The 26,308-nt window shown below is 34.4% G+C and overlaps 1 protein-coding gene across 1 annotated transcript in view; it reads right to left on the minus strand.

Moving 5' to 3' along the window:
* Positions 1-26,308, minus strand: part of LOC106879966 (splicing factor U2AF 50 kDa subunit) — a 51,872-nt gene that overhangs the window by 22,053 nt on the left and 3,511 nt on the right. The window contains exons 2-7 of the mRNA XM_089355243.1: positions 19,185-19,368; positions 9,832-9,953; positions 8,959-9,098; positions 7,119-7,235; positions 4,289-4,427; positions 2,037-2,116 (exon numbers count right to left, since the gene is read on the minus strand). Coding sequence (XP_089211369.1) covers positions 2,037-2,116; positions 4,289-4,427; positions 7,119-7,235; positions 8,959-9,098; positions 9,832-9,953; positions 19,185-19,368 — 782 coding nt within the window. The remainder of the gene's footprint in view (positions 1-2,036; positions 2,117-4,288; positions 4,428-7,118; positions 7,236-8,958; positions 9,099-9,831; positions 9,954-19,184; positions 19,369-26,308) is intronic.

Here is a 26,308-nt window from a genome sequence, read left to right on the forward strand (position 1 = left end):
AACCCTTTCATTAAAAAGAAAAGAAAAAAACTCATTAAGAGAATCCTAAAATCCTGCCTTAAAACAAGACAATGAACAAGAAATCCCATTTGATTATCAAAAATGAAGTGAAGATGAGCTAAACGACAATTTCAATAGACACGAGATTACATCTGCCAAGACCTATTGGTCTATGTATGCATACACACACATTCATACACCCCCATAAATACATGCATATATATATATATATATATATATATATATATATATATATGTGCACTCACACCAAAGTTCTGTTTGCTAAAAGAGAATGTATTTTGCTCAGAAACAAACAAACTACTCAATACAGTTTTTAACTTAATGAAACAAGAAAAATAACTGACACAATATGAATATGTGTAATTCAAGAAGCAGTTGCTCATTAGGTTACCCACATAAGTCCTGCTTGAAAAGAGCTAAACAGAGGGCAGAGGGGAATCAAAACAATCATTTACTGAAGAGACTCCCAAATGTTTTTCTCTTTCACACACTTTTTCCTAACCAAAGCAAACAAAACACTTCCAACTGTCCCACAGACTTAAGATGTGCAATTCATTCATTAATCCATTTTAAATGAGATTAAAACCTTTGTTATACTTATTACCAGTCTTACTGAAAAATGAGACAAAAAAAAAGGAAAAAAAAAAGGCAAGTCAGAAAGTTTAATTACTTTGTGAACAGCTGACTCACAAAACCTAGCCTATATTAGAAATAACCTGAATAAAATTCATCTTTAATGTCCTTTCCCAGAATTTGTCAAAGCAGGAAAATGAGTACAAATGACTTCAAGTTAAAATAAAATGTTAGCCACCATTTTAAAATGAAAAACAAAATGATCAATTAGACTATTATTAAAAAAAAAATAAATAAATAAATAAACAGGAAGAAAGAATGCATAATGAATGACAAAAAAAATTTTCTTCTTAGAGTCATTTAATTTGGGAGTTATAGACGGGAGTAGGAAAGCAAGAGCAATGATTCATAATAGCAGTCATGTTATTATGTTACACTCTTGTACTTTGCCAAACAAACAAATATTATTGAAGATTTTTTTTTTCTCTCCTTTAAATTTTAAGCTTTTCCCTACCCACTCTCCCTGTAAATATTAAAATTTGTCCTCTCTTTCCAACAAGTTTATGTCGAAAGGACCAAATAGAAGTTTTTTTCATTTTTCTTAATTTATATTCAATATATATATATATATATATCACTATTTAGCTTAAAAAAGAAATTTGCTTCCTTTAAACTTGGTCGTAATTGTTTCACAAAGAAAAAGAAAAAAAATCAGATATATTACATGACATAAGCAGACAATAAAGAAAATTGGATGGGAAACGACGTATAACTTAACATTAAGGACCATCAGTTAAGTAATATAATAACTGTATAGATAATGAATACCTGCCATATATACATACATTTATATGTCAGCCTTTCAGGAATACCCAGGTTGAAGAGAAAAAAGCAAAATAAAACAAAAAGAAAAAAAAGGCAAATTTCCTGTAAGAATTGAAGGATATAAACAGTTTACAGAGATATAAATGAAACCTAATGATTGGATAAAAAGGGATAATTGTGTGGACATTTCCAATCTAACGTGAATAATAATGTATACTTAGTAACTTCAAGGATTAATGGATAAAATATTGAGTGCTTTCAAAATAAATGGATGGGCTAAAAGTATTAAAAAAAAAAAGAAAAAGAAAAGACCTGAAATTTTCTTTAAAATTGGAAATTGTGAAGAAATAAAATATTAAAAAATAAATACAACTAGATTAAATTTTAAAACGGATAAATAATAATAATCAAATCACTGCTATAAAACGTAGGGCAAAATATGCCAATGAAGTAGTTGCCAAGTTGAAGTTCTGGCCTTAAAGATTGATGATACAGAATAGTAGAAATATTAAGTTAACAGGGACAATTTCCAGATGCAGATGTAATTCAACCTCATCGCATCTGCCAATGATGCTGCCATTTATAATCTTGGCCAGCACTTCAAAAAAACAAAATACCTGATCTTCGTTGAGATAGTTAGGTAGTCCACCAATAAAGATCTTGTGTGGGGAATCCTGAACAACTGTGGAAACAACACCTGTAAGCAAAGAAAGAAAACACTTTCAAAACTCCCATGTTCTTTTAATTTATTTATGATTGTAACTATAAGCATATAGTCTTCTAGTGTGTTTAAGTGGCCTAATGCTGTAAAATAACCACAACTGTTACCAAATTATGATATGCACATAACCACTGTTCAAATAGTGTTGTTGTTTGAGGACTGAAAACAAGTTCTACACTTTTCTAGACAAGAAAGAAAGTTTAGTTTCATTTTAGAAAGAACTACTTGTCCAAAGACTTCTTGCTTACACCATGTATATAATTTTTTTTTAATGTCTTTTATCAAGTTAATTTCTTCACATTGTTTTCTTCCTTCAATTTTCTAGCATCATGGCAGTTAATACATCAAGACATCAGTTAGAATTTGGTGATATTATTTATTAATGATATAATTAAAAGATAATATTTTAGTGTCATCTGTACACAGCAACTATCTAAATGATATCAGGATTTATCAATTTTGAGCAGGAGTGGAGAGATCACATAACTGATCATTGCACTGATGTTTTCATTATGATGTGGGCACAACAAAACCTTTCAAGTAAAAAACAAAAAACGTACAGCTTATCCTTGGTTTTTCCCTAAAGAAATATTTCTTGAGATGAACAATGACACCACAAGGTATGTGCATCAACACAGGAAGTCACCTTAAGTACATCGATAGAAGACATATCTCAGAAAGCTTTTTTGATGCTAGTTGTGTAGCTTCCGAGTTATAGAAAAGTACTAGAACACAAATCCATGTCCAGGAATTGATATTTTATAAATATATGTAAAACACTTTCATGTAAGGTGAATACAGTACTCAAACTAATTGGGTGAGTAAAAGTAACTTGGAAACAAAAACAACTTTCACAACGTGCACCAATAATAATTTCAGCAAGTTTCATCTAAATTCATGCAATAACTATAAGCCAGATTTATATAATGAAAACACAACAGGAATTTAAAAGTTAAGCTAGTATTAATTATTAGTACACATGTGAATTAGTATGAAATTGGTTAAAGGGTTCTTTTATAAATTTTATAAATAGAAGTGTTAAATATTTTAGTCATAACTATCAAGTTATTTATCAACTTCAATATCTCCTAATCAATCAGCATGTGCCTAATTGAATTCTTTCATTATGCTACACCACAAACTCCACAGCCAACATCAATAAACCCACTTAGCTACAACTTTCAAAGAACCTTAGTAATGGACCTTCCAGTAAAAATAGGGTTCTGATAACATTTAATACAGCATAAATTTAAACTTTCTCATCGCACTCTACCCAATGTCAATATATAGCCTGCTAGAAATAGCCAAATCACAACCAACCTTCTTTAAAAAAAATTAAGATAGATTGGATAATGCAGGTCCTAATAACTAAGATAGCTGGTAGCAGCAGGACTGTGTTGCATCATGAGGACTGAGCTAAGCCTCACTAAACAATTTAGGAAAGAGCTTCAGGTTTCTTTGCCAAAACTGATTAACATTACAAAGCAACAGGCTTCATGTATACTACATATATACAACTGCCCAGACTTTTAAGTAATCTCACTCGTTTTTCTTCTGCTATGTAAAATTGGTTCCATCTTCTGTAGTGTAGTAGTATCAGTAGATTTTATCTTCAAGTCAAAAAGGGAAATTTGCTTCTTCTTGAGAGAATTCTATAAAGGCTTTGTCATATTAAATACTAAACTTTATACAAAGGTTCCTAACATTATTTTCATATAATAGTACAAAACAGTTTAACTTTTCCCAGTTCCTCAACAAATATTACAAGCCCATCCAGTCAATCATCACACATGGGTTAAATGGATATGGACACCCAAAATACAGAGAGCTATGTGACTTCCATAGTCACTGACCCTTTCTCCAGGCTTTGCTAATAACAAAAATATTAGTGTGAGTTGACAGAAATCAGGTTGTTATTTCTACCAGGTCAAGCAACCACACTGAAATCTCAACCCATTGGATCAAATGTCTTTGTGATCTCATTGCAAGAAACATCTACCAGCAAGGGACTGGAATAACAGAGTGATTAGTTGCTTCTCATCAACAGAAAGCAGAGCTGCATCAATCCTCAGGATTCTCTGTAGGAAAGGTAAATCAAAATTTAGAAATTACACACACATGTATAATTAGAGAAAGAAAGATATTTACCAGGAACAGCAACTGATGGTGTTTCTGCCATACCAGGAAGAGGTTGATAATCTCTCGGCCGTCGAATCTTTAAAGACTGCCCTTGAAAGTTGATTCCATCAAATGCCATAGCTTGGGTGGTTTCATCTACCGAACGGAACTAGAAAGACAATAAATAAACAAATCATTCTAATTTTGGCACAAGGCCAACAATCTTGAGGGGATGGGATAGCCAATTACGTTGACCTCAATACTCAACTGGTTCTTATTTTGACAACAAAAAGATGAAAACTAAAGTCAACCTCAAAAGCATTTGAACAAAAGCCAGAAAAGAAATGTCACAACGCATTCTGTCTGACACACTAACAATTTTATCAGCTCACCACCTTATTAATCCTTTCTACTCTAAGCACAAAGCCAGAGATTTTGTGGGGAGGGACTAGTCGATTATACCAACCCCAGTGCTCAACTGGTACTTATTTTATCGACTCTGAAAATATTGACCTCAGCAAGTTATGAACTTAGAAAATAAAGCTGTTAGAAATGTTCAGCATGCTAATCATTCTGCCAAATCCATCACCTTAATAATTCTACTTTAAGCATAGGACCTGAAATTTTGGGAAGTGGCTGGGCTAGTTGATTTCATTGACCCCGGTATTTGACTGGTACTCATTTTATCAACGTCAAAACGATGGAGGAAAAAGTTGATCTCAGCAGACTTTGTCTGATGTGCTAACAATTCTACCAGCTCAATACCTTAATAATAATTCTAATTTTTGGCACCAGCCAGCAATTTAACGGTCAAAGGGAAACCAGTTACATCAAAACCAGTGTATGACTGGTACTTATTCTACTGACCCCAAAAGGAAGAAAGCCCAAGCTGATCTCAGTGGCATACAAACACGGAACATAAAGCTGGAAGAAATACTGCTAAACATTGCCACCTTAGTAATAATAATAATAATAATAATAATGACAATGTTCAGTACATCACTAATGTTTACTTTATCAATCCTAGAAGGATTAGAAGGGAAGCCGGATCTTTTTTAAAACGGGGGCCACATTTTTCATTAACGAAACACTTTGAAACTTGGAACACTGGTAGAATGTGTCGTATAAAACATCTTTTTCTCTTAGTCTTCTTAAAAAAAAAAGAAATCCATAAGTTATTCCATGTTAAAGTTGTCGTATTTTTGTAATTTCAACCAATCACTGACGTCCATTCAGCCGATATACATTAAGTGCCGACTACATAAACAAACGATTCTGAAACAATTAACCCTAACCGTAGGGTTAGGGTTAGGGTTAAAGCAAATTTAAAATGAAAAAAGCAAATAAAACGAAGGTATGGAGATTAAATACGCTTTACACCGCTTAATCAGCCAAAGGAGTAAATGTATACAACTGAATACTTGTCAGTGATTGGTTGAAATTATCGAAATAAGACAATTTTTTACATGAAATAAATTCGAATACAAAAATATTTTTTTGTTCTATAACACAAAATAGATAAGTATACGAAGTTTGAAAGTCTTTCCGTACCAAAAACACTACGTAAAACATTAATGAAAAATGTGGCCCCCGTTTTAAAATAGATCTGGGAAGCCAACTCTGGCAAAATTCATAATAAGAATGTAACACTAGAACAAGACCACAAATTTAAAGAGAATATATTTAATTTGATCACAGTACTCGAGAATGTTTGGCTTTGGATCCATAACAAAATAACATAACCAAATCCTGCAGAGCATTTTCCTCAAAATTTACTTTTTCAAGACATTTCATCTATCACTCTACCCCAATATTTTCAATCATTCGAATGAAGAAATAAATCTTGAAAGAGAGTAAGTATAGGTAATTACATGGATTCCAGTAGTTATTTACATTCATTTTCATATTGTAGTCAGTGAGGAAATACCTGGTTACACCAGTGTTTCTCATGTTATTTTTTTAACTTTTGCCTCCTTTCTTTTACTAACAATGTTTCAACACAAATACACAACAAAATTTTGTTGCCAACAGGTGGTTGAATACTTTTAAACAATTACTTGCACACAAGTCATTTCATCAATAAAATATAGAACATCAAAACATTTCAACCACTAATATTACCAGATGATTCACGAAAATTAGAGTAATAAAAAAAACAATTTATAGAAAATTTAAGCATTTTACTGCCCCTTTGTCCCCAGTACCCCAATAAAATTTTCAGGGGGTAGTGCCGCCCACTCTCAGAAACACTAGGTTTCAAGTTTTCAGTGCACCAATCACTGGTTGAATGCATTTCAAAGAAGAGAATGAATGGATACAAGCCACTGCCTTCTAAGAAGCTGAGAGGACTGAAATAAAGATAAGCAAGAGGAGAAAGAATGTTAGCTCAAACTCAAGAGTAGAGCAGAGTAGAGGATGGTATATAGGTAAACTGAGGCCAAAAAGATTAATGCTTGACCTGGAGATATAATAAAATCAATGCCTGTCATCAAAACTTCTTTCTTGCAATTTAGTCCAAATTAGTGCAGCATCTAAATGTCTTCAGCAGTTCTAAGTAGCTTTTAAGAGCCAAAATTTAGTTAGGTGTCAATGTTAGGACAACAAAAGATAAATACCCCACTCTTGATAGGCCACTAGTGTAGCACAAGTAACATTCCTAAATGATTTGGCACCTATATTCCAGATCTAGGTGAAGAGAAGAATGTAGAATTAAATATATTGCTTATATACACACTAAAATACCAGCTATGGATTTAAACTGAAAAAACCAGAGTTGATAGTGTAATAACCTATTCATACAGTTCATCCAAACCTAGAAACTTAACATAGAAAGAAGAGAGAATAAACCAAAGATGGCTACCTCTAAGAACGCAAAGTTTTTATCCAAGTTGATCTGTACAGCAATAATAGGATTACCCTCAGCCTGGGCCAAACCTGTAACTTTCATTTGGTGATTGAAGAAATCCATCATAGCTTCCTAAAAAGAAATGGAGAAAAATCAATAAATTAAAAAGAGATAACAGTTAAGTAACTTGTTTACCAACTACATGGTTCTGGGTTCAGTCCCACCACATGGCACCATGGATAAATGTCTTCCACTATAGCCTTGGGCCACCCAAAGTCTTGTGAGTGAATTTGGTAGACGGAAACTGAAAGAAGCCCGTTGTGTATGTATATATATATATATATATATATATATATATATATATATATGTGTTTGTGTGTCTGTGTTTGTCCTCCCAACATCAATCGACAACTGATGCTGGTGTGTTTACGTACCCGTAACTTAGCAGTTTGGCAAAAGAAACCAATAGAATAAGTACTAGGCTTACAAAGAATAAGTCCTGGGGTCAATTTGCTTGACTAAAGGTGGTGCTCCAGCATGGCCACAGTCAAATGACTGAAACAAGTGGAAAAAAAAAAAAAAAGATTAAATTTTCATTTTGTGTATTTACAGTTACTCCTATTTGGGTTTTGTAAAAATTTGGATATGTGTAGAGCCAGTTGTGGAGGTGCAATGGCCCAGTGGTTAGGGCAGCGGACTCGTAGTCATAGGATCGCGGTTTCGATTCCCAGACAGGGAATTGTGAGTGTTTATTGAGCGAAAACACCTAAGGCTCCACGAGGCTCCGGCAGGCGATGGTGGCGAACCCTGCTGTACTCTTCCACCACAACTTTCTCTCACTCTAACTTCCTGTCTGTTGTGCCTGTAATTCAACGGGTCAGCCTTGTCACACTGTGTCATGCTGAATATTCCCGAGAACTACGTTATGGGTACACGTATCTGTGGAGTGCTCAGCCACTTGCACGTTAATTTCACGAGCAGGCTGTTCCGTTGATCGGATCAACTGGAACCCCCGACATCGTAAGCAACGGAGTGCCAACAACAACAGAGCCAGTGCAAATTAAAACACTGATGGTAGGTAAAATTTAACTCCTGACCATGTGGTGCTAACTTTTCCCAACAAAGGCAAGTCTGATAATTTTATTTTTAAATGGACTAGAAATGACCATGGCTATTTACTGTGAACACCACAGAATAGGCAAATGTGGTTGTAGACTAGTGAGGGCAGTGTTTCTCGGTGGACAGTAGATTTTTTTAAAAAACAAAATTTAAGGCTTCAGAATATCCAATATCCATAATAATGCTTGAGTGTATAAAAAAATGTATTTTATTTGACATCACATAAATGAGATTAATAATACAAAGTAATAACTTTCTTTTGTTTTTATTTTCCCTTAAATTTTAAACTTTTAAAAAAATTTTCTGAGCAAGAGTGCCACTAATGTTTTTTTTACTTGCAAGAGTAGTTTTTAATCTGATTGCCAACGCATTAGTGAGAGGTTTGACAAACATGAAATGTTGGATGTGTGTGCATCACTCTCAAACATTCTCTCAATTATCTTGTGCCATAAATAGGCTCAAGCAGTTCAACTTCAGTGAGTCTCATAACACACTGGGTTGTACAGACCATAATGAAGATGGTCTTTATGTAGTGCATATTCTAAGGCAAGTGATCTTGGTAGTGGCTATCTCTGTCTAAGCTAACATTAAAATAGAAACTTAACTTACATAAAACAAAGAGTTGGTCTAATTCTGCAATAGCTATTTACAGCTAGATGGACTGGACAAGCTTAACTATTTACACTATATATTGTTAGATACTAAACAGACATACTAGAAAAGAAAGACTATTTACCTCAGTTACACCGAAAGGAATATTCCCTACATATAACCGACGAGCTTGTCGACTGATGGCACTGCCAGCAAATGGGACTGAGGAATCCAGGGTTAATGCCGCATTAGGTACTGTGATTGTTTGTGGAATCTGGCCAGCAGCTGAAATAAATGAAAATACAAATGAAAACACTAACCCATAATTTTCAATTAATACAGCAGCACTTCTCTCCTAAGCTAGTTCACAAAATTTCCCTCTTTCAATTTAACTACCTGCTCTTATTGAGAAGTCTCTGTTCGGTCACTCACAACTATCAAGCTCAAGAGTTCATACAGAACATTCAATCCATACAGCTATGAAAAAAGATTTTGTGGGGAACATTCAACCCCCAACTGACACTCAAACCAGGTAGACTCATCTCTTATTCATTCAGCACTCTTGAATCTGAAGCTACCCACAGCTTATGAATAATTATATGTATACACGTCTACATGTGTGTATACAGGCAAAATGACAACATGTTAAATATGTCTAGCAATTCATAAGTATTGTGTTCACATTCACTGAAGATATTTCTAAGCAGGCTACTTAGTCTTACAGTTGTCCATTAAAGAGAACAGATACCAGGTCTGAGAATGTGACTAGGTTTAGATTTGTTCCCTATCATAAAGCAAATTTATCCCATTCATTGAATACTATTGAATCCGAAGATAAACACTCACTAAAAAATCAGATAAAGCAGTGATTACAATAGTGCCTATGATTTAATATTCAACCAATATGGCAAAGCAAAATACAAATTTTTCAATATACAATTTCAGAGCAAATCTTTTACTAAATATATATAAAAAAAAAAAAATTCCATCAAAATGCAGAAGCTTAAAATGAGAATACCTTGCATAGCTTTGTATTGTAGTGGGGTAATATGTTCAAATCCAGATGGTGGAATATCCCAGTATTTATATGGCTTTCTCTTTCTTCTAGGAACAGGCATGCGGGCATCTTTAGGAGATCGACTGGAAAGAAAAAGACATAAAAAATATAAAGGCCAAAGTAACGGGAAGCTGAAACACAAAGAAACAACAAAACAAGAGAAACTTATTCATTCAGTACTCTTGAATCTGAAAGCTACTCACAGCTTATGAATAATTGTATGTGCACATGTCCACATGTGTATACAGGCAAAATGACAAAATGTTTAATATGTCTAGCAGTTCATAAATATTGAAGCTATTTCTAAGCAGACCACTTAATCCTACAGTTGTCCATAATAGAGAACAGACACCTAACATCAATCATGATATAATACAGATATTCAGTTTCTAGAGAGAAAAAAAAAATGTATATACAAGGGGGAAACAAAACCTTTTTATATATGGCCAACTTACTCATACACGTGCAAAGAGAAACAACATAGAAGAGCTTATGGTCTTGCTACCAACAACTTCTCTAATGCATGATGCTAAATTGTTGGCGACAGTAAAGGCATCCAGTCATAAACAGCAACAATGGCTAGTTTTCTGTTGCTGTGTACCAGTTGACAAGAAGCGAGATGAAACCCACCCAATCCATATTGATAAGAAAAACAAACACATTATATATACGAACAGAAAGCCCCTCCTCCAAGAGGTTTTCTACTAGCCAAAACTGGGGTGTGTGTGTTTATATTACAGAGACAGAATGTGTATGTGTAACAGAGAGAGTGAGAGAGAATATTGCAAACAATGAATGAAATAAACATGAAATGAGAAAATCGTATAAATAAAAGCTCGTTAAAAACTATCGGCATTCTTTCGGTTGAACCCTCAGAAATGTCAAAATGAACAGCTGGTTCCGTTCGTTCATTTCTGTAAAATTTTTTATTTACTTTTGTCTTAAAGTGAAAGATGTATGTACATGTATATGAAACGGACATGTGTGTTGCTGTGTGTGTGTGTGTCACTTAGACATTACTCTCTCTTTATCTCACACACACACACACACACAAAAAAAAAAAAAGAGATGTATGCATATGTATTTATTTATGTATGTATTACAACACATCCCTTCACTCACTCATTCATTCACTCTCTCACACAAACGCATAAATGTATACAAACGTACATACAAAAACACACATGTGTGAGACTAATTACAAATACATAGAGCTGAACACGGCACGCGAAAAGTAAATAAAAATTTTTTTACAGAAATTAACAAAGTGTGCGGGTTCAAACGAAAGAATGCCAAACTATCTTGCACTGAATATTTAAATTTGTGAACTTGAAATATTCAATAATAAAAGGAAGTTCAGAAAGTAAACTTTCCTGAAAACTTCAATTTATAAAAAATCTCACTCGCTCAGTAAATATTTCTTTCAGTAATTTATCGTAGTTGTAATATATCTCTAATTTAAAGAAACTTCAAGATAACCCTAGCATGTTTTGCATGCTAGAAATAGCAGAGATCACATAGTTATTATTGTAAGGGTTATAGCCTTCCAAACAGTCATACCAACAAAACCAATTTTATTTTTTTTTAAATAATACAGACATACTACACTCTCTGAGTGGTTGGCGTTAGGAAGGGCATCCAGCTGTAGAAACTCTGCCAAATCAGATTGGAGGCTGGTGTTGCCATCCGGTTTCACCAGTCCTCAGTCAAATCGTCCAATCCATGCTAGCATGGAAAGCGGACGTTAAACGATGATGATGATACTATAACATGGAAGCCTCAAAGTTATACAGCTATTTTGTCTAATAACATTCATTCATTCAATAAATAATTTTTTTTACATTATGTATATAGAATAAACTGTGGATTTTGAAAACATTGAAATGAATATATATTAAATTATCATTAATGAAAATAGAGGCGAGAGAGAGCAAAGGACTGTTGCAAATAAAAGCGGAAAATTTCACCTGCAACAAATCGATATTGTTTATTAAATCTACTCCGCAGTGAATGCAACGAATATTTAAATTTGTGAAAAGCTTGAGTTCAAATATTCAATAAACTTCAGAAATTGAAATTACAGGAAATTTCTTGAAACATAAATTGATAAAAAAATTTCCAGCCGGTCAAGCCTTTAATAATTGCTTTCCTTTAGTAACTGTTATATACCTAATTAATGAGCAGCTCTCACCATTATAATATATAGATATTAGCACACATTATCTTTACATCTACTTTTCTATGCTGGCACATTTAAGCCGAGTCAATTCAAACAGCATCTCTAATTGTTACTATCATTCATCACCTTTGTGAGGGTCAGCTTTCCAAGAACAGTCCTAACCACTTCCACTTTTCTGCAGGCTCCTTCTACTTGCATTGTTCAGTTATGTGCATCACAATGCAGACACACTTAAACTCTCACTCATGAACGCTGACAAGTGAAACATGCTCATTTCATTTCTCACTGAACTTCAAGTGTCCTCTGCATTCATCATCCTTATCTCATAACATAATTTGCACACAGGTTATACAGTCTGCCCTTCATTTGTCAAGAGACATTTTGATCAACAGAAATTATTTCTGTTGATAAAGATAGCTCTGTGAATTGACCTTACTCTGGCTACTATGCCTAAGCAACACCTACCTCCACTGATTAGGTCACCAAGGTAACAAAACAAAATAGACAAGTTCAAACACATCTTATAGGGGACGTTTCTTCCATTATATGAATGCTCTTATTGTCAGCTACACCAGTCAGCCTGCATGAAATCCCATTACATTTTTTGTGGATGTTATTTGCACTGGGTACCAACTAAGTTTCTATCTATTGAGAATAGAAACTTCTTGTTTTATAGCAGTAGTTTTTTCTTTCTTTATGCAAAATTGACCTTTTGATGTTGATTCAAGACCCTGCTCTCATGTCTGATTCAACTATGAGAGCTAAGTTGTTGGCTTGTAGTTAAATGTGAACCCCACCATTACTAACTCTCACTTTGCTGGTAGTATCTCTGTACACAGCTTTTATAAATCATTCCTTTACCCACATTTTTTTTAACAATCACCAAACTACAGAATGTGATATTCTGTAAAGGATTTCCCCTAAGTCAACAAAATGGTTCATTTTTGGCTAAGAACTTATCTTGAAGTTGTCTCACCAAAATGAAGTTCCACAACCTGGCACAAAACCAAACTGCATCTCAAAGATACTTTTTTTCATTATAAACTTTGCTACAATTCTCACTGCCATGCTTACAGTTTATTAATGTCTCTAGTTATTTCATCCTAAAGCATCTCTTTTGCTCTTAAATGTTGCTATGCCTATCATTGGCAATAACACATCCCTGTACAATTTTCAGCACCTCTGTGACCATCCTTGATGGTCAACCTTTTATGTTGCCTTTTGGCAGAATTGCTAAGACATTGGAGAAAATTTCTTGCAGTATTTGTTTTAACTCCATTGTGGTGTTCTTAAAATAAAGCACCAGTCCAAGTAGAGGGCTGATGGAATCAACTTGTTAGAAAAATGCTTTGTATTATGTTAAATCTCTTTGCATTCTGAATCTTACCTGCACTGACACTAAGCTGTAGTATGTTGGCCTGTGCCTGGCATATGGAGAGGGAGATCTGCTGAGTGGGAGACTGTGGGTCCACTCCCACAAACCCCCAAAAATTAGAACCCAAACCTGTGTCCCAAAAAAAGACAGGTACAGATGCATGGGCAACCTTGACCGATAGAGATATCCACTTCTGTGATAGATCTTTCTACTGGGATCCACTTAGTTAAATGTTCTTCTCTTGCACATTCCACTTGTTCAGTAACAACTGGTAGTATTGATTTTCCGCCACTTCTCAGTAGCAGTGAAGGCAAGTGTGCATCTATCATTTCCATAGTCACTTTTCACCAACTGAGTCCTTACTTACACTGACACATGCCTTGTTTTATGCGACACTTCACACTTCTGATCCTCAGCATAGAACATTGGTAAATCTACTTAGTTTTCCCACTTGTAAGATACATATACAAATATTAGCATAGTTAAGAAGTTGGTTTCCCAACCATGTGGTTTTTGGTTCAATAAACTAAGGGGAACTTGGGCAAGTGTATTTTGCTGTAGCATTGACCCTTTAGATACCAACTTGACTGCAGTTTTTGATTCTATGTTAGAAATTTCCTAGTTTAAAGCTATCTAAATTAAAATCTTCTATCAAAATTTCATGGTCCCAGTTTAAAAATGAAAAAATTATTTTATTAAATTCTTCATTATTTCCAAAATTAACTGAAACACTGGTCACAAAAAGATTAAGGATTATCAATGTTTTTTGAATGGCATTTAGCAGTGCAAATTGTGTCAAAAGGTTTGCATGAGTACTGTGTCAAAACGCATCATTTTAAATTAGAAAGGGACTAAGCCATTAGACAGCAATCAATAAAAATATGCAACAGACTGAAATAAGAACCGGGATTGATATGATTGGCTGAAACTCGAGGGTAGCTCAAGTTCAATTTTTGAATCCAATACAAGAACATACACATGCATACAAGCACACTGTTCATACATATGAATGGTTTCCATTTTCAATCCAAGAAAGCTAATGTGCAAAGAATAGTTGATTGAATCAAAACAATGTATTTCACTGGTATTTTATACCAAGCAAACCTTTCTAGGAAATAAGGACCCATGAAATGTTATATTAACCCACAACAGGATTTAAACTTTGTAAAAAGACCAAAGTAAATATTGTATTTCTAATTTTGGCTCAAGGCCAGGCATTTGCAGTGAAGTGGTATAGACCAGTGCTTCTCAAACTATCTGATGTGGCATACCGGCAGTTTTTTTTTTTTTTTCCAATGTGCTAGGGACATGTAATATTTCTTAGTAATATTAATTTATACCAGAAACAATATATATAATAAATATAATAGAAGTTGACAATTTTTTATTATATTTTTTATATTACAAAAGCATTTTATAAGCATTTCATAATGCTTCTTTCTTTACTGGAAACTCGCCGCATACCCACAGCCGACAGCTCGCGGACCAGCACTGGTCCACGCACCACCAGTTTGAGTAGTACTGGTATAGACAACTGAAGTGAGCTTTATCATTATTGGTGATTACAATATTAACTAAGACAGGATGAAACAACAAATCCACCTTAGCAGTGTAAAAAAATCCTACTACATACCATAAGGCTGGACTCTTTCTGTTATTCCACTATTTTGTTGAATAAAATAATAATGATAGTGGTAATGAAATCAATATAATATCACTGACATTTAAAGTTGGTAATATAAGGAGAAACTCAGTGCCAACATCAACAAATCTGCAGTATTAATGACTCTTCAATAGCTCCATAAATTAGGAGAAAATGCCACATTTTAACACAGCTTTTAGTAATTTTTCATTTATTTATTCTCATTACCATTAACAATGGTGAGAGAAATGTGTGGAGTGAAGTTGTTTGATAAGAGGAGGAATGAGGACTTCATGGGGATGTTAGGGTTGGAGGAATCAGTGGAATGGCTGGCAAGGGCAAACGGAGTGTGGTGGTATGGGTATGTGTTGAGGAGCAGGTTCTGAGGAGGGTGCTTGAGTTTGAGGTAAATGGACCGAGAAAGCTACGTCGACCGAGGAAAACATGGAGGGAACAGGTGGAGAAGATTGAGAGGGTTGGTTTGAGAAGGGAGGACACCCAAAACCGGACAAGATTGGGTGATGGTGCGAGGGCAGTTGCTATGGCATTGAGGTAGATCCAGCTATTCCCATTAATGGAGACAAAACCCAAATTTAGAATACTGGATGATGATTAACATGAAGTATTTCTGACAATTCAATGTTCGTGAAACCTTGCTAACTCTTTCCTTATTAACCTGCCAGTAGATGCCTGAAGAAAATTTTGATTAATGCCACCAAATTGCTTGTAACCACTGGAAATGACCCTATTCATATTTTAATGTGAATTTCAGTGCAAATCTAACAAATACAGTCATGGGAACACATGATTTCACTATGTACACAAGTGAGTTACACTGTCAATATTTCATACTGATAGCCGAGTGCCACAAATTTTGGGGGAATTCTTTTTATCCTATTTTTTCCACTGACACTATGTTTCACTATGAATGGAAACTGGATTACAATTTCATGTTGTCAAGCAAGAGTTTGAATTTGAAGTGTTTTTGAAAAGAAGACAGAAAATTCTCAGAAAATATACAGTAAATATAAAAACTACGAGTGTGATTATGAATCAGATATTTCTATTCCTGAAAGTGAACAATTCTGACAACAACAGTTATGATAGCTATAACAAAAATATTAATTTGCACCTGAATATAGTAAGAATTTAAAAACTGTTTTTCTTAGGTATTTTAGAAAGATATTAGACAAAGTCAGAGTCTTTCCAAGGAAACAAAACCATTAGATTACTTTTTCTTACCTTTTCCTTTGAAGTGATTACTACAGAAACAAAGTGTTGCACAGAACATAAAAGCAGAGGGGAAAAGAGTTTGAGGTTTTGTACATGCTTGGAAGAAAGCTAGAAATCCGAGCATTTTTAGGAATATTGTTTGTTTTTGTGTGTATAAAGTTGATTTATAAATATTATTTTTAAAATCTACTATGTTTTTATTTTTTAATCACATAAGATGCGACAAATTTTGATTAATTTGCATTTTGAATCATTGTGCTCCAGTGTTTCTATGTATTCGTATGCATCTATTTCATTTAGTCGATGGTGTGTATGTCATTTCCTAGTTTTCTTCCAGTATTTTGATCTATTTTACCTTTATGGTACACCTATTTTGTTCTATTCTACCTTTATGATCCACCTGTCTTGTGCATTAAGTTTGACTAATACATAATCCAGTAATTTACACAGGTCTTCTAGATTAAAATGTTGTATACTCTGTGAATATTAGCTAACAACTCAATTTCTATGCCAATGTTTAAACAAAACCTTATTTTGTTTTGTTGAATTTACCTGTATTTACCTGTTACTAGACTCACCACGTGACAAAAATTATGAAAGATTTTGTTGAGAACCTATTGTTAAATTGTGTTCCAAAAATCACATTAATATGTTGATTTAACATAAAAGGTCAAGTTGTTTTATGAAACCAGTCTAAATTCATGATTATAAAAAAATACTACATGTGAAATGTATTAATACATGCGACCAAACATTTCAAGATATACCTTTATTTCAAATGTGTCATGTACAAAACTTTTAATTATCTCGTCTGAAAGGAAGAACATAGTCCATGATCCTTTATAGGTCTCTGAGACTATAGGACAGTATCCTCAAACTGGAGTTATGACCCAAATGCAAGAGTGGACACCACTAAGACACCCAAACAGCAGGTGGTAGTGTTAAATTAGGTTCCAATTTAAGTCTAACACATAAGTAAGCCACTGAGGGTTTTGAACTGAGAATGCAAACAACCAATACAAATACTAGACGCTCTAATATTTCCAACAATTCATCATCCTTTATTTATTAACCATGGAAGGATGAAAGGCAAAGTTGAGCTTGGCAGATTTGAACTCAGAAAAAAAAAGGAACTCAATAAATAACATAAGGCATTTTTTACTGATGCTCTAAAGACACTGCCAATATTTACAGCTGACAAACCATTCTGCCAGATTTCGTTTTCTCACAACCAACTGAAGTATACAGTTGACCGTAAGGTTGATTACAAGAACATTTTTAAGCATTAGGCTGTAACATGGTTATCTTACAGGTGCCATCCATGCATAAGACTACACTTTTGATACACATGTATTGAATGCTGTTACATATTTTGTACTATTAAACACACACACGTACATCTTTTATTTTTACATGTATGTATTTATTATTATCATTATTATTATTCTGCCATAGTTGACTTTGCTTTTCGTCTTTTTGGGATTGATAAAATGAACTGAACACTAGAGTCAATGTTATTGACTTAACCTCTCCCAAAATTGCTGGCCTTTGCCAAAATTTGGAACCATTGTAACTACAGAAGATACCACATAAATTTCAGTTATTGCTTTAATTTTTTATATATATATATATATATATATATATATATATATATATAAATGACGTACAGAAAGTTCTGTTTGATGACAAGTTCTGAACCTTTAAAATGTGATTTTTAGTTATTTTTTGTGTGTTAAATCTAAAAAATATGCCACATTAGATAACTCAAATCAAAACTCTGTACCATATCCACAAGGTGGATTTTTACCAAATGGAAATAGAGTGTTCAGTGGGATATGGATAGAAATATTCATTATAAGCTTTTAGAAAACATCTTTCCATGACAAACCACAACTTTATTCTCTCTCAAAATAATGCTTGACCTCACATGACCCAAGTCACCAAAAATGTTCAGGAATCATTTGGATGGGTAAAAATTTAAAACCAATTTAACAGGTAAAGTACAACCAGCAGAGAAGACAGAAAATTAACCGAATACATATTTTACTTCAAAACCTAAAGAATTTTTCAAATCAGAAATTCTAAATTACAATAGATGGAGAGATGTTATAGATAATAAAATATGCATTATTATAGTTATAGTTTAAAATAAAATACTAAAAGACAGACAGCATATTTTATACCTTTATACACAAAGGCTCAGTAAAGAGGTTAGATTCAGTCAAATGGCTCAGAGTTAGAACACAATAGAGGCCACCCTAAGCAAGTATTTTCTGTCATGGTCTCAGGCTGGTCTATGTAAGCAAAATCTCTTAGATGAAAAGCTCATTCTACATGTTTGCGCATGACGCTAGGATCAATATAACAGATGTACACTTTTCCATGCTTGTATGGGCCAGACAATTCATTAATGCAGATTTTCTATGGTCAGATGCTCTGTTTCCAAGCAAGGTAATATTCCCCCATGGCCAGACATTTTCACAGAATATTGGAATGATGTTGCTAGTATGATAAAGACATTCATTTACAACTACTATGTAATGTCAAGACAAAGAGACGCAAAAATACAGACACTCACTCGTGTGAATAATATAAACATATACATACATACTTACATACATGTGTATATATATATATATATATATATATATATATATATATATACACACACACACACACACACACAATGGGTTTCTTTCATTTTCCATCTACCAAATCCAATCACAAGGCTTTGGTTGACCAAGGGCCATAGAAAGAAAGACGCTTGTCCAATGTGCCACACAGCCGAAACTACATGGTTGGGAAGTAAACTTTTCAACTACACAGCTATGCCTGTTTGTAAATGGGAGGCTGTTTGGTTAAAAAAATAAGAAAAAAAATCATACCTTCTTGATCTTCTTTTTCTTCGTTGTTCCTGTGACCGAGATCTTGATCTCCGCCTTTCTTTACTACGTGCTCTATTGCGTGGTGACCTTGACCTAGACCTGCGGCCCCTGCCAGCTTGAGGTGCACCTTGAGGAAAAGGACCAGGCTGGCCAGAAGCCCCAGGGGATCTACGACGTCGTTCATCTGTGGAAAAAAGAAAAGATATATGTATATAGGAGTGGCTGTGTGGTAAGTAGCTTGCTTACCAACCTCATGGTTCCAGGTTCAGTCCCACTGCCTGGCACCTTGGGCAATTGTCTTCTACTATAGCCTCAGCCGACCAAAGCCTTGTGAGTAGATTTGGTAGACAGAAACTGAAAGGAGCCCGTCGCATATATATATATGTATGTGTGTTTATATGTTTGTCTCCACCAACATCACTTGGACAACCAATGCTGGGGTGTTTACGTCCCCATAACTTAGCGATTGGCAAAAGAGACCAATAGAATAAGTACTAGGCTTACAAAGAAGAAGTCCTGGGGTCGATTTGTTCAGTTAAAGGCGGTGCTTCAGCATGGCCGCAGTCAAATGACTGAAATAAGTAAAAGAATGTGTGTGTGTGTGTGTGTGTGCATGACTTAGTGGTTAGGGTGTTGAAATCATGATTGTGGTTTCGATTCCTGGACCAGGAAATGCACTGTGTTCTTGGGCAAAACACTTCAGTTTATGTTGCTCAAGTCCACTCAACTAGCAGAGTAACTCAAGGGAAGGGCCAAGAGTTTCATGAATTGGTACTTATATGAGTTTCAAATGTGTCTGTACGTGTATATATTTATATATATATATATATATATCCTGGGGGTAAAGATGTTTTATTGAAACGCCTTATTACTATGATATAAGAAAGCAATTTTGTTATAATTGCCACAAAAGGGGTATTTTCCAACACGAAAAAGTATAAAAAACTGACAGCTGGAGGAGGGAGAGATTGTGGAGGTTGGCGAGAAAAATCGTCGGAGGTTGGTGACAGAGATTGTTGGAGGTTGGCGAGAGGCAAAGACATTATTCTGCTTAGCGAAGGCATCTGGGAAATGTATAACTGCTGTCATTCACATAAAAACTATTGTTTTACTGAGAAAAGCGCTGTTGAAGTGATAAGTGAAATTTGGGAATCGAGGATCGAATAAACACTATGCCTGCATGAAATCACTACAAATACATTGTGGAATAAAAAAATTATCTACTGTCATGGAAAAAGTGTCACTAAAAATGCAGAATTATCGGAGTAATGGGCATTCAAGAAATGTATGAATGAAGTCTTTAACGGTTTTAGATTCAAATAATAATGTTTAGCAGTTCAAAACTGTCAGTAGTGAAATGCAGCATTAGGCCGGATGATTGTGAGAATCAAATATTGATTACTTTGCTAAAATCTGCAGGTGGTATGGGTTATTTCCCTTGGGTTGTTTAAATGAAATATTAATAATATGTAGTAGATAGAAGGATCCATTGAAAGGGCCCTATTTTCGATTTTTTTTTTTTCAACAATCTATGTCACGAGGTCTCCAGACATGAGTTCTACTCACGTGTTAAGGTATAAAAGTAATATTGTCTGCAAAAATTAGAAATAGGACACACAAAAAATCAATATTCAAAGTAATCGAATATACAAAATGAAATGGGTTATTTCCCATGTGTTTAAAAAAAAATTGGACAGATGCTATGAGTTATTTCCCTTAAGTGTTTAAAAAAATTTAGCTATATTAGGCCCCTTCCAGGGGCCATATTATTGATTTTTTTTCAACAAAATCTAAGTATGTTACAAGGTTTCCAGACATGAGTTCTACTCACATAAGTTTCATCAAAATCAATAAAACGATGTAGGAGTTAGATAACACCACCACAAACAAATGCACACTGATTTTCCACATGTAGTAGATATACACACATATATACATGGAGGGCAGATATATACATATATATATATATATATATATATATATATATATACACACACACACATGCATATACATATATATATATATATATATATATATATACACATACAGATATACATACAAATATATACACACATAATATGCACAGTCACATACATAAATGCACACAAAGCAGTTCAAAAACCATGACTAGATTTAACTGGAATAATGTTGATGCCAAAAAGCCTGATGAGCATAACAAAATAGTCACTGATTTTCAACAGCCTGAAATATATTGTTTTCCCCTTGTTACACTAACATAACTATCATATTTAAGGCTTAGAATTCTTCTTCTTCATGCCAATACAGGCCTGTGATTTATCCTAGTTGTTTTTGTTCAAGTTAAACACCTAAAATTTAGAATTATTACTGGATAATGTACAATGCTAAAAGGATGGTTGTTCTTTTTTTATTTTTTAAATTTTTTATTATTACTATTATTTTTTACAAATCAACTGTGGTTAAGTTATCATCAGACATCATTAACCCATTTTCTAACCAGCTCACCCAACTCCATAAAAAGTGCTCTCTGAATAGCACAAGCTTAATAATAGAGAAAAAGTAAAACAGAGATCATAATAGAAAGCAAAAGTATAGAAGTACAGACAAAATAACTAATGCATTTTGCATTTTCATTGAAGTTAAATTGATGCATGTTACAACAGAAAGTATTTTAGTGTCAATTCCAACCTAATAGAATTACACTAATAGGCAGACTTCACATATAGCCAGCAGGAATCTCATCTGCTCAACATACATTGTCTAAAACAGTGGTGAAACTTAATAATTTTGTCAACTTTTTTCACAACAGCAAGTTTATATCCAAGTACACAATAGCAGAGTAGAATGGCAATTCAGTGATAGCCCATAACTTCAATGTTTTAACTTTTCTTTCTGAAATTTTAAACAGGTCAAGCAACTGAGGGATTTATTTGATGGAAAATTTGTTTTAAGTGGCAAGTATATAAGCAGCTTGTTGCCTTTTTATTGATGGTGATATTATTGCTGCTATTGCTGATAGCAGTGGTGTGGTCAAGTAGCACAGGCAGCTAACTGAATGTTTAGGAGCAAACCACCTGTCCAGCACTTCATATACATAAAAATACAATGAAATAGACTGTCCAGGTGGACATGATATACAACTCGCTAGTTCATTACAACCACCATTTTTCTACATCTGCTTTTCTGTGCCTGCATGCACTGCACAGGTTTTCTCTAGCACAGCATCTCATCATTCACAAGAATAAAAGGAATTGTAATATAATAACTAGTGCATAGCCCACTATGGGTTGTATGAACTACGTAGACATTCAGCAGCTGAACAGACCTGGAATACTTTCAGGAAACAAATCTTTGGACTGGGATGCAGCTTTAACAAAGCTATAATATACATGTGAGGACACCTTGACAGATTAAAAAGTGTATTGTTCATTTATAGTAACAATATAATGGAAGGTTACTTCTTTGATATGAGCTGAAAGTAACTAAGTTATGCCATGTCTTGCAAGTTATTTGAGGTCTCCATAATGGAAGCAGTGCATGTCTAGGATGAGTGTTTGAAAAGTTAAGAAATGAAGTTGTAGCATCTTGTGTAGTTAGAACATGAAGCAGGTCATTACAACAATGATGCAGGTAGGATTTCTGGTTGCAGTCATTATCTTAGAGGGACAGCTTCTGTGATGTGGGTTTTTTTTCCTGTGGGTTAGGCAATGATCCCCGTTTGGGGATTGTGGTATACTTTCATCCTCTTTTCACAAAATCATGGCTTGACAATCAATATTAGGTAATGTCCACATACATTAATTACTAGATGCCTAACACTAAGTTGATAAAATAAAAATCAAGCTGTTCATAGAATCACTATTATAACTATGGCATTACTAAACACTTATATAGATGTTTAGAGTTTTAGTAAGGTTGATATTAGTATGAATGAAGCCAATACTGATTTCATAACCAAACATGTCAATTACTGACAATAATCCTCCACAAATGTGAATTGGACACATCATCAGATCAAACAGCTTCATAACTGCTTTCAGTCAAAACATAAATGTATCAACTCTATTTTTTTCTTCTGTAGATTTATGTAAGAGTACTTTACACTTATTTCGTTACATTTGGATCCCAAATCCAGCCAAAGAAGACTTTACTTTTCATCCTTCAGCGTTAATTTAGTATTTTATCACATATTTACAATTCTTTACAAACATGCAATATTGACTGAACAAATCAAATTTGCGACACACCTTCCCCACCACCAAGATTTCTAGTCTTGATCTCCATTAACAATAATAATATAATTGATGATACTCCACTCCTTAAACAAAATTTGGGAATTCAAGTGACAAATTAGGCCAATTCAACTATGCCATAGTGTTAAAAATAGCTGAGTCATTAGGAAGTATGTGCGATGATTTGATACGAGACACTGAAGTAACAGCAGCAACTGATACTTATGAACAATAAATACAATTAACATAATAAATATATTTCTTTTTTATATGACTTTGCTACTGTCTCTGTAGAGGTTATAGAAAATACATTGCTGTTTGTAGTTGTAATATTGCTTGAACAGCTTGACAAGATCCAACAAGTCAGAAAACTATGCCATGCTCCAATGACTGCTTTGGAACGATTTCTATGGCTAAATGCCCTTCCCAATGCCAACTACTTAGTGTATGAGATGCTTCTTTTATGGCACTAGTGAAGCCAACATGTACCTTGCAAGACTAAAGACATCCCCTTAACTGAATGAGAGTATAAGAGAGAGGGAAGCAGCTTTATGCTAGGTGCTGAGAAGTTTAAAGTATAATAGGAACACGTTTCTTGCTCTAGAGGAAGTACATGGCTACTTTACAATATATAAGGATAAGTGGAAGTAATTGAGGGTTGAGCTGGAAAAAGAGATTAAGATGGTGGTGACAAGGCGTCAGGACAAAATAGCACTAGGTGAATAGAGTGTGAGGCAGAAGAATGTAGAGGAAGATTGATTTAGGGATGTAAGTAAGAATGAAGGTAGTGAATGGGGTGGTTAAAGGTAAAGTTGTGGGGGAGATAAGAGGGATGGATGTCAGGGGAGAGTTGATGGCAAGCAATATAGCAATAGTAAAAACAACAGAATAATATAGTAATTAGGGGGAAAATGAGAGATAAAGAATATTGGTGGGGATTCATGGATAATGGTTGCAAGAATGTGTGTTGGACAGGGTGAGATGTATAGTGATAGAAATGGAAGTGGTCAGAGGTACATAGAGTTGAATGAAATGGTGAACAAAGGTGGGAAGTGATCAATGGTAGATATGAAACAGAATTAAGAAATGAGGTTTAGGTGTCAGCAGGTAATGAGAGAAGTAGCACAGAAACGGTGATCTATGGAAAATGAGTTGGTTGTTTTTGTTTTTTTTTATGAGATTTAACATGAGTAAAAAATATGTTTTCAGAATTTTGAAAACTAAAGCTTTCATTTAAACAGGTTGATTTTTTTTCCGGGGGGGGGGGGGGGGGGGGGGGGGGGGAATTTTGATAGATTTAACAGAGATTATATGATTGCCCATGAAAGTAAAAATAAGTTTTTACTCATATCAGGTTGAACAGAAAGTTCTGCTTGATATTCAGTATTATTTTCAAAAGGAGCACCTGAAAGGGATGATGATAATGGGTTGGGATTACTGGCAATATGTGGTTCTTGAGAAGAATTGCCTACCTCAGGGAAACAGAGTTCTGGTAAAGCTGAATATATGAACTTGTGTGTGAATCTATATACGAAAAAGAGATGACCAAGGAATAAATGATTATTTTATGAACTTCATTAGCTTGCAGCTGTTTCCGCTATAAGATGCAGTGACTCATAGTTGAGTGCCTAAGTAACGCCTTAGAGCTTCATTGGAGCCTGCATGCACAACTGGCCCCTTCACACAATTTTGCTCCTCTTCAAATATAGCACCACCACTCATCACTTCTCTCATTGCAGTTCTTTCTTGACACAACTTTTCTTAGTAGCCAGAACCACTTCATGTTATCCATCCCTCAGCCATTAACACTGTTCTCTCCAACCACACTTTCATTAATTACTAACATCCATTGTGCCACGAAAATATTCTTGGGGTGTAGTCACTCTTGTGGTTGTGGTACAGGATTTTCATTTGGGCTTACATTGCCCACAGGACTTAATATTACTGTAAAGTATCCAATACTGATCCGATCTCAAAACGGTGCTTGGAGATGACATGAATGGAGTAATTTACAGTAGTCAAGTCTATGTTGACAATTTGCTGCTAAAAGCGGGAGGAATCCATCCAACTCACTGAAACTTTTCCTAGCTTCTTCAAATGATTAAAAAAAGTGGAAAACTTTCTCTCTTCACAACTATGGTTTTGGGTTCAGTCCCACTATAGTCTTCTATCTACAACCTTAGGTTAACCTTTGTGTGTGTCTCCATTTATCTAGATATCATGCACCAGTTGTAAACAAATGTCACTACCATAAAAGTGGTGTCATGGGGTTGCAAACTGTTGTGAAAATATATCCAACATTGGGCTGGTCATATTTGAAGACTACGGGAAATATCTGTACTTGGGAACAAATTAGAGCCAGGGATAAGAAGAGCATCCATCTGTAGAAAATGTGCCTGAATGAACTTAGTCTGATCTCTGCAAGCATGGAAAAGTAGATGATCATGGCAACCTCATTAGTGCTGATTATCTGAAGAAAGCACCTAGTACATTCTATACACTGATATGGTGTAAGGAAGGTATGCAGCCAAAGAAACCATGCCAAAGCAGACACTGGGACATACTACAGTCCTTGGACCCATCAGATCCAGTCAAACCATCCAACCCATGCCAGTATGGAACATGGATGGTAAATGATATATATATATATATATATATATATATATATATATATATAGATAGATAAAAGAGAGAGAGAGATTGTGCACAAGTAAATAAGAATGAAATAAACTGAGATATTAAAAAGCCTGTCTGTAGGTAAAAGAATGTTAGCATTCTTTCTATGCTGTCGATGTGCAGAAAACAAGGAGTCACCTGACAGATTGTTTCATAGTTTGCTCACTGCTCCTCAGGAGACATATCCAGCTTCCTTTTCCAAGCAATAACATAAATCAGCTACTAAACAATTTGTTC

Source organism: Octopus bimaculoides, chromosome 7, assembly GCF_046866305.1.
Source record: "Octopus bimaculoides isolate indiv1 chromosome 7, ASM4686630v1, whole genome shotgun sequence".
In the NCBI taxonomy this organism is placed as follows: Eukaryota; Metazoa; Mollusca; class Cephalopoda; order Octopoda; family Octopodidae; genus Octopus; species Octopus bimaculoides.